The 14,817-nt window shown below is 42.4% G+C and overlaps 1 protein-coding gene across 1 annotated transcript; it reads left to right on the top strand.

The window, feature by feature from the left end:
* The first annotated feature begins 2,443 nt into the window (after nucleotides 1-2,443).
* LOC121815651 (macrophage-capping protein-like) lies at nucleotides 2,444-14,122 on the top strand. The gene is made up of 8 exons (XM_042227421.1): nucleotides 2,444-2,557; nucleotides 9,020-9,213; nucleotides 11,522-11,676; nucleotides 12,097-12,255; nucleotides 12,456-12,605; nucleotides 12,798-12,884; nucleotides 12,973-13,105; nucleotides 13,995-14,122. The coding sequence occupies exons 2-8, from the start codon at nucleotides 9,021-9,023 to the stop codon at nucleotides 14,120-14,122; spliced, it is 1,005 nt and encodes a 334-aa protein (XP_042083355.1). The 5' UTR covers nucleotides 2,444-2,557; nucleotide 9,020.
* The last annotated feature ends 695 nt before the right edge of the window (nucleotides 14,123-14,817 follow it).

The raw sequence follows: 14,817 nt of genomic DNA, 5'->3' as shown, positions 1-14,817 counted from the left end.
TTCCCCACAGACATGTAGTGACAAACGCAAGAATCACAATAGAGTAGGCTATAACAGAATAAAGTCTGCACACATATTATACTCTTGAGTGATGTCCTATTCTTAATATATTTCATTTAATATGATGTCAGCCGACCCTTTTCCTTTTATAACAAACCCCCGGCACCCTGGAGCTGTGACGTCACCTCTGAATGGGTTTTAGATAGTTAAGCTAGTGCGTCACGCTCATAGCGTCTTTATATTTCTGTTACTGTACAGACAGTCGGAAACCGCTCAGGATGATGCCAGCTAAGCCAACGCGATTTCAGTTTTGTTAGCTAATAAGTGAAATGCGACCAATAAACAGGAGCAGCTACACTGTATACGAGTTTGTTTGTTTTTTCTCACATTAATATTAGCGTTTATTCTGAAGAGTAAACCTCTTCCACCCAACTTAAGGCCGTTAATCTGTGGGTCGGACAAACAGTTTATTGGGAAATGAAAGTTACACCACCTGATAAACTATGATACGCAACCAAATTTGCGCTTAGTAACTAATTCTGTTTTACCAGTATTAAGGCACATAGATGAGTTTGGCCTGTAAAGAGGCTCGTGCACCTCTCAAATGGTTGAAATCGTGACAGAGAGCATCTTTAGCATAGTTATCAGCAGCTCTAAGATAAGAGAAGGCCTTACTCCAGAGCATGGACACTGCAATCGTCAATTCATGAACTAAACTATATGGAAACTTTGCTAACTTGTCATTTTTGACCGGAAAATAAAATATTTTTCATTTAATTTGAAGCTATAATTGAACTCATGGAAATTTTTGTTTCCTATTTGCACATTAATTTCTATTTCCTAATATTCTGATTTACTTCATTTTCATGCAACAAAGTGTGACAAAGGTGACACAGGTGGGAAAACTTGAGTAGGTGAGGTGCTGGAGAAGCTTCCTGCCCACAGGAAGTGCAGATTAAATAATCGTTGACTAATTGAAGAGAAAAAAAAATTAGGCAGATTAGTTGACTATAAAAATAATCGTTAGTTACAGCGCTAGTGTTCTGTTGGGTTGGGGTCAGGACTTTGTGCAGGCCAGTCAGATTCCTCCACACCAAATGTGTCTTTATGGACCTTTCTTTGGTGAACTGGTTTGCAGTCTTGTTGGAACAGGAAAGGGCCATCCCCAAACTGTTTCCAGAAACTCTTGAAAAACAACCCCACACCATAATCCCCCCTCCAAATAAGTTTGCATTCAGTGCAATGCAGTCAAACAAGTACCGTTCCCCTGGCAACTGCCAAACCCAGACTTGCCTATTGGCTTACCAGACAGAGAAGTGTGATTCATCACTGCAGAGAACACGTCTCCACTGAGTCCAGTGACGGCGTGCTTTACACCACTGCATTGACGCCTTGCATTGCGCCTGGTGGTGTAAGGCTTGGATGCAGCTGCTCAGCCTGTGATTTTATGTGGCCTACCACTTCCTGGCTGAGTTGCTGTTGTTCCCAGTCGCTTCCCCTTTGTTGTAATACCAGCTGACTGTGGAATATTTAGTAGCCAGGAAATTTCACGACTGACTTATTGCACAGGTGGCATCCTGTCACGGTACCATGCTGGAATTCACGAGCTCCTGAAAACGACCAATTCTTTCACCATTCTTTGTAGAAGCAGTGTTCACGACTAGGTGCTCGATTTTATACACCTGTGGTCATGGAAGCGATTGGAACAACTGAATTAATTCATTTGGATGGGTGAGCGAACACCGTGGACAGCACGGCGTAGCTTGATTGCGTGAGGTTTAAAGTTCTCCTGAATATTTTATGCATTTCGTTTGATTTAATTGATCCTATGAATTGAAATTCCAGCCATCAATCTTTATCTGAATCAATTTTTTCTAAACTTAAAACATTTGCACTTTATCAATAAGTAGACAGCAAATTAAAAAGTTATCCAGACAGCATGCTGTTCACGCCTCTGTCCAGATAAGAGCTCATTTTATCTGTTGGGAGATCCTTTACCTGTGGAAAGGATGAATCACAGGTTTCCCACTATGTGCATGTAACGCTGTGCAAGTGGGTGGGTGGCATTCCTTGTGATGAACTGATTAGCTACACAGATGGGCGCGTCCGACTGGGAGAATCCGAGTTTGACTAATTACAGGAAAACTGTTAACTTCTGTGAGTCACACAGAGGCCGACTGAACTCATATTGTTAAAATGAAGAAGGTTTCATTAAACAACAAGAAAAAAACTATTTTTTTTATTTTTTCATTTATTATTTACACCACATTTTCACATTTCTGACACAAGACACAAACTATTATGGATTGAAACCACTTTCAACAGCTGGCTGGTGGATTTGTGAAGCAGCAGTTCTGCCTTCCCTCTGAGTCTTGACTAAATGTAGATTTTGTGGGTTTTTTGAGTCAGAGGGCTGGGCTTAGCTTGCCACAGACTGAGGCAGGAAATATCTTGCCTAACTGTGTGTGTTTAAGGTCGTGCTGCTTCTTGCATTGCTGCTCTTCTCTCCACTCCCTGCTCAGACGTGTTTTGTGCCACCGCCAGCTCTCTTCCCAAGGTAAGCCTTATCACGGATTTGTTTTTTTGCTTCCCTCTACAGTTCTTCACTCTGATTTCTTCTTTCTGTTCCCACTTTTCCTTTTCCCTGTACTTTCCCCCTGTCTGCTCAGCACATTCCTGCTCCTGGACAATGAGTCTTCAGTTTCACGTCAGTGGGACTCGCCTCTGTCCATATTTCATTCAAAGTTTGCCCTTTTTCACTGCAACGCTCTTACAGTTAGCAGCGAGGGAAGCCCCGTGTTTTTCATTTCCTTTCCTTTTACAGCTTTCTAACAATTTCCTTGAGGTTAGGGTGTGGCACTGAAGTAACTTCCAATCTGTGTCATTACTTTTGACAAGGAAGTAAACTACCCCTGGCTTTAAACCATAGGCAGCGTGCTGTCACATTGAATTAAAATGACACTGTTTCCTTTCTAACCCCTATTTGTTTTTCAGTCCACTCAGTATCTCCATCACTCTGTCTTGATTTCACTCTCATAAACGTAGAGCCCACTGAACCGTACACACATCCTGTTCACCAGTCGCCAACTAACAGATTGCTCTCAGGTCTCTCCACGCCTGATGCTCTGTGCACCTGCATGTCGTACGCTCTCATATTTCATTGTGTGCCCAACAGCGCATGAATGGCTGCAGCAGCCTATCTTTGACCTTGTGTATCCATCTAAGCCCTCCCTGTCGGCTCTCCTCTCCATCTAACCAGGCGCCACTTGATGCTTCAGTGGACAAGGCCAAGAGGGCATCTTTGCGTTTTTACCATTTTAACCCCTCGAGCGACCTCGTTTTCTGCTCCGCAACTCGTCTTTAGTTCGTTTTGCTTTGTTTCTCCGCAGAAGATTGGTCTGGATTTTAGAGATTACAGTGCTCAGTTATTATGCTCTGTATTAAATAGACCAGAGGAGAAACTACTGATTTTAAAATACCCCTCATTGTTTTAAAGGCACGTGAAAGATGATTTTGAATGAAACCAATACCCAAATTTGAAAAATAATAGAAACCTAAAATGAAGTAAGAAAGAAATAAAAAGAGAAATAAAAACAGGCCTGTCGGTATTTATACGTTTCATGGAAACTGCAGTAAACAAAAAAGAAGCAGATTTCGGTTTTTGGAAGTTTGATGCCAGGCTTGTAATTTAAAAATGAGCTTAGCTTCAGAGCTAGTTTTGAAAAGTAAAATTGTAGTTCTGAGGTTGCTCTCTCTATATTACTATTTACATTGTCATTAAAAAAAATTAAGCCTAATGCTGTAACTAAAAAGATGCCCCTTTCAAGACCTCCTCCTCGGACGATGTTCTTTAAGTTTCATCAGGCTGCTAATGCATGACCCACCTCGTGCAGACTGTTTCATGAAGTCGACTTACTTTTGTGCAAATACTTATTTATATTTTTTCACTTCATTAAATTTGGCTTCATTGTTACGAAGTATTTTGGGTGGTTGCAGCTGGGCCACTGCAGCATCGTGATCATTTTTCTTTTCAGCTGTTCTGTTGTAGATGTACTGCTGTGCTTGGATCATTCCCCTCTTGCATGAACCAGATTAGCTTTAGCAGTCAGACAGATGGCCTCACGTCTGACTTTAGCATACTTTGGTATACGGAGGACTTGATGGTCCACGTTCCCCTGGCAGCCCGTCCACACAAGCCATACTTGTTCAGTGTTTTTCTACCGGCATGAACTCTAACATTTACCATCCTAACTGAGACCTGTAGAGTCTGACATGTAGCTTTTGGGCCTTATCTTGGGGTAGAATTTGCTGCGACGTACGCTCCTGAGCAGATTATGGCATTGTGTTAAGACACCTGAATGCTTCAGATCTCCAAACTGCTCACACTTATCAGCAACTGGCTGCTACTTATCCTCTGAACCTCAGAGGCTGGATACAGAAATGCTTTGCTTAGACCAGCCCTTCGCTCCTGTTTTAAAGAGGACAAATGGGGACAAGGGGAAGAGATGCGATAGAGGAGGGGGAAACAGTGGAAAGACGAAGAAGCCAGCAGCTCGCTCTCACTGTAATTATCAGCTTGGTGTTTAGCTTTAGCCAGGAAACCAGGAACCCGACTCTCCCCACCTCCACACACACACAGCGTCCTATCTTCAGGCCTCAGGTAGGCTTTCATCACTCCGGCTTCAGTTACCTCCCACATATAAGCTAACAAGGCCAGGTGAGCTCAAACACTCCTCCTCGTCAGACCCCTCGATATCTTACAACCTCAAACACACAACACACACTCCAGTGGACACGCAGAATGGACCTGGAGTCAGACAGCATGCCGGAGGTACCAGAGGAGATCATACAGTTAAGTGGACCGGTGCTTTTATTTGTGCCTCCTTACTTACTCTTCGAGCGGCTGTCCAAGCACTGTAACCTTAACCCAGTGGCCTCTGCATGTGCCGCCTTTCTCTGTTTCCCTGCACCCCCTCTACACTACTCAGTATATATGTTCAAATGCTCACTTCACTGCGCTGTTTGCTCGATTGACAGTTTACAAAAATAATGCTGAGTTTTAAAAGCATGTTGACATCCTGTTAGTCTGACCACAGTGCCGATAGTCAGCACTGATAGATGCGCTGTTTTCTGCTGCCGAATGAGTTGTTTTAAGACACATAACGCAGTAGCGCTAGGAGCAGCTTCTTACATGTTGGATCATCACTTGACTCTAATCCCTATAATTAAGCGAATTGCTTGTTTCCAGCCTCCCTTTATCTTCCCGTTGCCTCTGTAGCAGCACAGTTAAAACAAAAACTTCTCACTTATATGATGATAGAGCTAAAAGAAAGTGTTAACGTGTAAGTGCTCCACCCGTGCTTCATTTTATAAACAGATGTTTATCTTAATGCCCGTTGGGGCTCACCCTGAATGTGTTATGACACCCATAAGTTTGCCACCTTTTTTTAATTAGTTTTATCGCAAGAAAAAAACAACCCCAGAGCTTCTTGACGTTGTGAAACATTTTTATGATAAGGTTGATGATGAATATGAGAAACTGCAGATATACATCAGCATGCATCAATATGATGAAGATTATATAAAAGCTGGGAAGTCTTTCTTCTCGCTCGTCATCGACACTAAAGTTAATATTTATCAGTATTTATCTTTGACATCTTGAAAGTTAATTTTTGGCCATTTAAACCAGTTGTCTCATCATCAGCTACTGTTTAGCCACTTCCTGTTTATTTTGAGGTCTCTGTTCTGTTTCCCACCCTTTGGTACCACACCTGTGGTCAGTTAGGAATTCAGTCTGCTTAGTATACACCAGTCAGGCATAACCTTATGAACACCTACCTAATATTGTGTTGGTCTCCTTTTGGTGCCAAAACAGCTTTGATCATGGACTCCACTCGACCTCTGAAGTGTGCTGTGGTTTCTGGCATCAAGATGTTAGCAACAGATGCTTTAAATTCTGTAAGCTGCAAGGTGGGGCCTTCATTGATCAGGTTTGTTTGTCCAGCACGTCCAGCAGATGCTCGACTGGATTGAGATCTGAGGAATTTGGAGGACAAGTCGACACCTCAAGCTCGTTGTGCTCCTCAAACCATTCCTGAACCATTTCCGCTTTGTGGCATTATCCTGCTATTTAGAAAGGAGGAAAGGGAGGGGCAGAAGGTCTAGTCATTTGCACATACTTCAGTGACGTATGGGAAAATCCCCTATATGTCCAGGGCGCTTTCTTTCATTGCTCTGTGGTCCCATTCTGATGCTCACATGCTCTTTGTTGTCGCTTTCGGTGGTGGACAGGGGTCAGCATGGGTATCCTAACTAGTCTGCAGCTATGCAGCGCCCTACACAACAAACGGTTATCCTCTGTGCACTCTCACATCTTTCTATTTAAGCCAGAATTATATTTTTAAACTACAGCAGCTCATCTGTTTGAAATCACCCTGTTACTGGTTCACCATTGTTCCTTTCTTGGATCACTTTTAATAGATACTGACTGCAGAATGAGAACATGCTACAAGATCTGCAGTTTTGGAGATGCTCTGACCCAGTCGTCAAGCATCACAGTTTGGCCTTAATCAAACTTGTTGAAATCTTTACACTTGGCCATTTTTCCTGCTTCTAACACATCTTTGTGGATAAAATGTTCACTTGCTTGATACATCACGCCCACTAACAGGTGCTATGCTGAAGAGGTAATCAATGTTGTCCGTTCACCTGTCAGTGGTCATGATGTTAAGCCTGATCAGCTTTGCACTCGTCAGTTATCAGGCTGATTCTGTTTATCACCGTTATCAAATATTCCTGACACGATCTCGTGTTTTCTAGTTTTAGCTCATGAGCTCGTGCCATGGCATTGTCATCCATTCATTCCCAATTCACAAGAATCTCTGCTTTTCCTGCGCTGTTGGTCTCATTTTAGTGAAACTTACAGTGATCACATAAGTTTATCCAAATTATACTCAAAGTCACTGTCATTTTACAGCGCCTTTTATATATGTTTTCACAGTATTACCTTCATGCATACTATTTACAGTTTCAGCATTTCAGCCATTCAGCAAAGTCAGTGACACAAGAATCTCAAGGTTCACAGAGTTTGTACAAAATTGTAAAGAAAGAATTTTGAAATGTTGATCATGGAGTCGAGTGGTCCTATTGGTTAACTTCCTCGTTATATGGGTGTGGCCTTCATATCACAAGCTAACTGCAGTAATACAATCAATGCAACAGTGCTGCTGCATGCTCATAATTGTATGCTTTTTATATCAATGGTTACTACTACTACTACTTTCACAATACTCTGACCCAAAGTCCTTTCATTTGGTGGTGAATGAGATTAATTTGTCCAGATTATCACTGTTTGCAAGCCACCCGAACTTCTCAATAGATTCTAACTCTCACTAGTTTGTGTTGCACAGCCAATGACGAAACTTTGTGTATTTCACAAATTAACTGTGGTCATCACTCCAACAAAGTCAACTTCAGCATGGTCTGTCTTCATCCAGAAGATCTTGCTGAAAACTGTAGAGCAAGCAAGCTGGCCATCACTTAAGTTACAGTTTCTGTATTTCTGTTTAAACAACATAATTCTTGTTGCGTGAAAGTTCACTAACCTAAAGAAATGGCCACCGTCCCAGAGCTTTCAAAATATATCTTGGTCTTTTTCAGTAGATAAAGATTGCTGACTTAATCACCCTTACCTTACAAAAGAGCAAACCTTCACTCGCATGATCCAATGAGTCGCCGCCCCGGCCAAGGACAACTCGGATGTGCTTGAAAGCTCCCAAAAAAGACACTTCAAGCCTTTACAGTGTGATCTATTGCATTTTATTTCTTTGTAACAAAATAAAACTTAAATACTTGTCCTATTAACCAATATATACATAATAGTTTGGTTAATAGGGCAAGTATGTAGTAGTATGTTGGCAATAAACTAGGGACCTGTCCAGGGTGTTCCCCGCTCGCCACTCTATGGCATTTCAAATAGGCTCCAGCACCCTCACCACTGTGACCTGGATAACACTGAACAAGCATATAAAAACCGACTGATGGTCAGAAATGAACAGTACACATATCATGAAGGGGACAAACACCATCTTTATCTCAATTTTCCACTTGTCCAATTCTGGGTCGTGTGTTGCTGAAGCCCTAATAAGTACAAGCAATAAAAAATATGATTGCAAGTTTCCACAATTTAGATGCAATGTAAAAATACAGTCAGGCACAGTGAGAGATAATGACATGAAAGGTGGTGACGTTGGTGATCTGATCCCCCTACAAAGCTAACTGTCTGCTCTCGTGCAAAGAGACAAACCAGAAAAACCAACCAAAGACAGGAAGACGTGGGCGTATGGTTGGATGACGCACTTGTTTGTGTACTACAAAAGAAAACACAAATTTTTCGTTGCTAATGAAAAACAAGAGGGGCACGATTACGCGAGTCCACCCTGGCCTCATTCCTACCTGCGACACCAACTGTTTTGGTGCAGTGGCGCTACGGCTGCGTTGGTGTCGTGTTGCATAAAAGTCATGTAATGTAGCTTGTGGTCCTTAGGCAGCAACACAACCCACACTTTGTGTCCACTTGAGGTATAACTACACTCATCACAGTGTCTCCAGCCTCTGTTCTGTTGCATTTGAACGATTGCGGTAAGAGCGAATCAAACAACCTCCAGCTACATTCAGAAGTGTACCTTCTCCTTGAGTGTGGAGAGGAGTGTCAGTTTAGTGAGAATTTAGGCAGCTTTGAGGAGTAGACAAGAAAAGGTCACGTAAATCCGCTCCGTTTAGACACACTGTGGCTTCAACTTCCTCTTTTACTTCTACTTACTCCAGCCAAATCCGTGCACGCGCTCCCATGTAGAACAAGTTACACAACACTGTTTTGCCACTTCCTGTTTCTTCTTCCTTCTTTAAGGGACATGATGTGTGACTCAGATGTCCTCCATGGATAAGCTTCCCATGTGCTCCCTACTCTTTATTTGTTTTTTTTCTAACACCTTTTTACTTTGTTCTTTTCTCCATGTAGTATGCTCCCCTTGAAGCCAGTGCCAGGTCAGTTCAGCCCAGAGGTCCGGCAGCAGGGCCTGTGGGTATGGAGAGTAGAAAAGATGAAGGCGGTGCCACTAGATTCCTCTGAGGTGGGAGCTTTCTTCAATGGAGACTCCTATTTGGTGCTGGATAACCGCGGGGAGGAGGGAGCTGACCTCCACATGTGGATAGGTAAGAGACTGAAGACGCATCTGGCTTATGCAACATGCTACCCGATGCAAATCAAACACAAACTAGTCTTGACTTTACTTGGAGAAAAACAATGGAAGAGTATCTGATTTCATTTTACTCCACCCAGTAAAAGAGCTAAGCATTGTCTGGCGCTCGCTACACACATAACCCTGGCTGAAAGGCTAGTAGCCACCCCGCTGATGGTGATGACACACGAGACACTCTGCTGCCCTGATGCATCATTGTGTGTCGAGAGAAGCTGGATGAAGAGGGATGATGAGGGAATGAGTCCAGAGGGAAGCATTAAAAATACACGAGCACTGTTATAGTACTCAAATGTGGCTGTTGTTTCCAGCATGTATCCGGTGCTTTGGTAACACTAAGCTGATTGTCACAACTTGGAGAGCCCTCTCTTCGCTCTAACATGCACCTCTGTTAATCCTCCCTCCTCCTCCTCTTGATGGACCAGCGGTGTCTTTGTATGTCCACCGTTTGTTTAGTTCAGCTTTTTTTAATCAGTCGTACCAGCGCCTGATTAGAGAGTATAACCTTTTTGGGGGTTTTTATAATAGGTACAATTTACAGATTTCCACTAAATATGTTGGATACAGGTAAATAATAAAGCTGCTATTTGAAAAGAGGATATCGATGCGAAGCAGTGTGTGAAACGCTAAGCAAACCTTTAGTGCTTCCACATAAACAAAGAGGGTAAGTAGCAGCCAGGTGCTGATAATCAAATGCACTTGATTAACTGATCAGACCTGGCACTCAGGTCTGTGTTAACATGATGCCAAAGAGAAAAGATGTCAGAAGTGGTCTTGGAGAAGCAACTGTTGTTGCCCATCAAGGAAGAGTTATAAAGGCATTCCAGTCTACAGTGAGAAAGATTATTTAGATTCAACTGGAAACAAGTTCAGAGAAATTACAAGCAAGATCATCACAAACACCTCATACCAACTGTGAAGCTCAGTGGTTGAGGGGTGATATTTGGGTTTGTTTTGCAGCCACAGGAACTGGGCAACGTGCAGTCATTGAGTCACACATGAACTCCTCTGTGTACTAAAGTATTCTAGAGTCAAACTTAAGGCCGTCTGTCTGACAGCTTATTTTAATGCTTTTGAGCGCCCTCAATGAAATGAAGCAATGCTGCAAATAAGAATGGAAACAATGTGAGGCACTGATAGTCATACAGAAACCATTACTTCAAGTTACTGTTGCTAAAGGTGGGTCGACAAACTACCCAATCTTTGGGTGGATTAAGTTTTTCACACACTGCTTCTACACTTTGGCTCAGTTTTTGTTAAATAAATAATGACACAGTCTAATGAGAAATATGTTGTTGCTCATCTGAAGTTTGTTGAAGTTATTTGAAGACCTGGTAAGAAACTCGTGGGTATTTTTCTTCTTCTTTTTTATTATGCCCTGTATGTTAAAGTGTAATTCTGCAGAAGAAGAGGCAGACTGTGGCTTTCTTGAAAACGCCTCGTGCTTATTTGTCACAGGAAACCAGAGACGGCAAAATAAATTCACACTGCTCCAGCTATTTTTGGAAGAACCGTTTTAGATTATAGATTTATTTCCTTTAATTGAAGCTGTTTGGCCAGCCCACAGTTCGTTCCTGACCCCTGTTTAAGTATTAATACTTAGTTTTACTGGTAAAGTTAAAATTAGCTTTAGTCTAAGGTAGGAGTAAAGGTTTAGGAGCAATCAGTCTTATGTAAGAAGTGCAAGAAATAAGACAATGTGCAGAGAAGCAAGAAAGCAAATATGCAGTGTGTAATATTTAGATATGTTAAGAAGCCTGATTGGCCTGGTGGTACAAACTGTCTGTAAGTCTGGTAGCACATGTAGCAGTACTCATATGTTATTTGCAGAGTTAACAGTGCTTTGTGGCCGTAGGGCTAGATGATGCACTAGAGGTCCACAGATAACCTGAATGTCCAGGAAAATGTGTGGCACCACTCTCTGTAGGCTAATTTCTGCACCGTCTCCTAGCTTTAGTATAATGAGAGGTCAGCTTCAACTCTGACATCACAAAATACAGAAGTAAATACGTTTTGAATTTGTAGGAGTTCAAATTATAATCAGAAAGTGACTCAAGTAGTCGAAGCAGCTCCTACTGGATGCACTGAGGCGGCTTTATCATCACAAACTTCACCTCAGCTGGTCGAACGTATTAATATCTTACTGAATGCTTTGGGAAATCTGCCATAAAGTTCTCACATCCCCAATCCTTTATAAATAAACTGAGTTTTTGGACAGGAAGAACATGCTTTTCAGTGACCTGTGCTCCACCCCCTTGTTCCAGGTGAAAAATCGTCTCGAGATGAGCAGGTAGCTTGTGCCATGCTGGCCACCCAGCTGGATAATTTTCTGGGTGGAGACCCCATTCAGCACAGGCACGTTCAGGGCTTCGAGACTCCGGAGTTCATGGAGCTCTTCCCCCGAGGGGTCAGCTACAAGGTGAGCAGGTGGTGCTGGAAACGGCGACGTGTTTGGATGCCTGAAATTGAAAATGCCAGTAACTTTATTACCACAGCATACCTGTGCTGCACTGAACTGTGCACTGCCATTTAAAACGAGCAACAGCAAGCTTTAAAATACAATATTCTGTACCGTATGACTTTTTAATTTTATTATTTTATTTTTAGGAGATTGAGGTGGTCAGGTCTGTGTAGATTTGGCCACCTCAGGTACATCCTTGGTTACATAAATAACAGATTTGATCATTTTAGAGCTTCTTGTGACTTCTTTACAGGTAGCAATCTGAGCTTGTTAAAATGAATCAAATCGCTCGTCCAAAAAGTCAACTGTCGTAAAACGTTAAAAAAATAAACTACCATGAAAGTTCAGTCCAAGTGATGATTCTGCTTCTCCTCACAGGAGGGTGGTGTGGAGTCAGGTTTCAGGAGGGCTCAGGGCTCTGGCACCGTGCAGAGGTTGTACCAGATCAAAGGAAAGCGCAACATCCGTGCCAAAGAGGTGGAGCTGTCCTGGAAGAGCTTCAACAAGGGAGACTGCTTCATCCTCGATCTCGGAACGGTGAGATAATCTATCAAAAGGAGGACATGCCGGGGAGAGGTGCAGCCAAACACCACCGAATCATTTGCTCTTCTAAAATGTGTCAGAGCTATACACTAACTAATAACCAGTTTGTTTCGCTTTTTTACTGCAACCTGCAAATAAAATAAAGTGCCACTTTTACCACGTTGTGCTGATCTAATGTTGATAATTGTACCCAGACGATTGTGTCCTGGACCGGCTCGCAAGCCAACATCTTCGAGAAGCAAAAGGTGCGCGAGATCGCCACGCTGATCCGCGACATAGACCGACACGGTAAAGCCCGCATTGTGGATGCAAACGAGGGGGAAGAGCCGGAGGAAATGATCAGAGTAAATAAGTTTTCCTGATTTGTCATCCGATTGTTTTATTCAGGAAGGATGTTTTTTTTGCTTTTTTTCCATTTCCAAGTCAATAATTACATAAAAAAAAATCTATTTGTTTTGGTTTGGTTTTTGGGTTGTTGTTTTTTTAAAAAGCTTCTCTTTGTAGTCCTCATAAGATGTTTTTGTGATGCTGTGCAGGTCCTAGGACAGAGTCCGACTTTGCCAGAGAGCACGCCAGAAGAGGACAGCAAAGCAGACGCCTCCAACATAGCCTCCCTCTACAAGGTAAGCTCTATATGCAGAACTATATACACAAGGTTGACGTTTTAAAACCACCTTTTCCATCACTGTTCACTGTATGCTCACTCATCAGGTGTCTGATGCCACCGGTTCCATGACAACAACTAAAGTGTCCGATAAGAGCCCGTTTCTCCAGGAGCTGCTGATTCGTGACGACTGCTTCATCCTGGACAACGGCTCCAACGGAAAGATCTTCGTCTGGAAAGGTGAGGAGCTGCTACTCAAACTCGAAGCAGCAAACTCGCCACCTCCTCAAATTTGATATCTGATGAAATGAAAATGTAATGAACGCAGTCAGAAATAATGATTGGCAGTTTCACGAGGAGGGGAGTCTGAGGACCTGCTTACATGCGATCGGAGTAAGGGTTTCTTAAAGAGCTACAGCGGGGTTTCTACAGCTTCACACTGTCATCTATGAACTGATCAGACAACACACCAAACGCAAATAAACATCATAGAAACATGCACTCACCCAACATCTCATCAGGTGCACCTAATCGGTGAATCGCATGACAGCAACTCAGTGCATTTAGGGGTGTAAAGATGATCAAAGCTACGTGCTAAAGTTCAAAGTGAGCAGAAGAGCATCTCTGAACACGCAGCAAACGGCAAAAAAACTCGTTAAAAAACTGAAGCCCCAAATTTCTGCCACAACTATAGTGAGAGCAGCTCCAAGGTTGATTTTAAAAAACTGTCAGAGCGATAAAGTAGCTATTAAGGTCACCAAGTTGGCTGATGCATGTGAAAATCAGACTGTATTAACTGACCTCTTTCACATTAACTATTATAGCTCATAAAATAATAAATGCAATCAAAACCTTATTAAAGTCATTAAACACCCGTGTTTCTGTACGATTTTACTTTAGAAAAGGGCTGCTGTGGTGTAAAAGCACCACGAGCTGTTTGCTGCTTCGTATCTGGGTCAGTATTTTTTGTAAATGTGCTCAGGGACCTTTTGTTCAACAATTTGTTCATCGTGGTAGCTTGTAGCAGGGACACCACGCCTGATATCGAAAGTTACCCTGAAAGTTACTCTGTGTGCGAAAAAGCTCTCAAACAGAGCTGCTAATTAACATTAGCTCGTTTAATCATCAGGTAACGGAGCCAACGATGAGGAGAAGGACATGGCCCTGCAGATGGCGGACAAATTCATCGAACAAATGAATTACCCTCACATGAAAACACATTACCCTATCATCATGGAAAGATTATCCTATTTATAACACAATCAGAGATACAAGAAACTGAGGACTTTTAAAAGCTGCTGATTATTAGAACGTACCTTTAGCCATGGTTAAACATACCTAGCAAAACACAGTAGCCCAGCTCTAGAATAATCATATACTAGTCCCCAGGAAGCCCGATTGCAATAACACCTCTTTAGAATTTCGTATAATTAACAGCACAGATCTAGATCGATGTTATATTTGTGGGGAGTTTTATTAATTTTAATGTATTTGTCATCCTCATCCTCTGGAGGAGGCCCCGGGGCAGACCCAGGACACGCTGGAGAGATTATATCTCTCGGCTGGCCTGGGAACGCCTTGGTATTCCCCCGGATAAGCTGGAGGAGGTGGCTGGGGAGAGGGAGGTCTGGGCCTCTTTGCTTAGGCTGCTGCCCCCGCGACCCGGCCTCGGATAAAGCGGATGAAAATGGATGGATGGATGGATCGTTAAATAAACTTAATTTTACTGCATTTAAAACATCAAAACACACATATCCTTGTTTTTGTTCAATCTTATTAAAACTTAAAAACTTTACGTTGAAGTTACATTGTAACTGACTTTCAATCAAGAGAGTGAGTTAGAAAACACTCATAAGAAGTGCACCAAAATTCCCATTATGTCAAAAAGTACAAATGGCACAAACAGCTTGGAAGAAGCATAATTATTAATAATAATTGTCACAGCTGTGTTT

This window comes from Haplochromis burtoni, unplaced genomic scaffold (genome assembly GCF_018398535.1).
Source record: "Haplochromis burtoni strain Fernald_Lab_line unplaced genomic scaffold, NCSU_Asbu1 Contig_260, whole genome shotgun sequence".
In the NCBI taxonomy this organism is placed as follows: domain Eukaryota; kingdom Metazoa; phylum Chordata; class Actinopteri; order Cichliformes; family Cichlidae; genus Haplochromis; species Haplochromis burtoni.
Note: the sequence above shows the minus strand (reverse complement) of the source record. Positions and strands in the feature narration are given on the sequence as shown.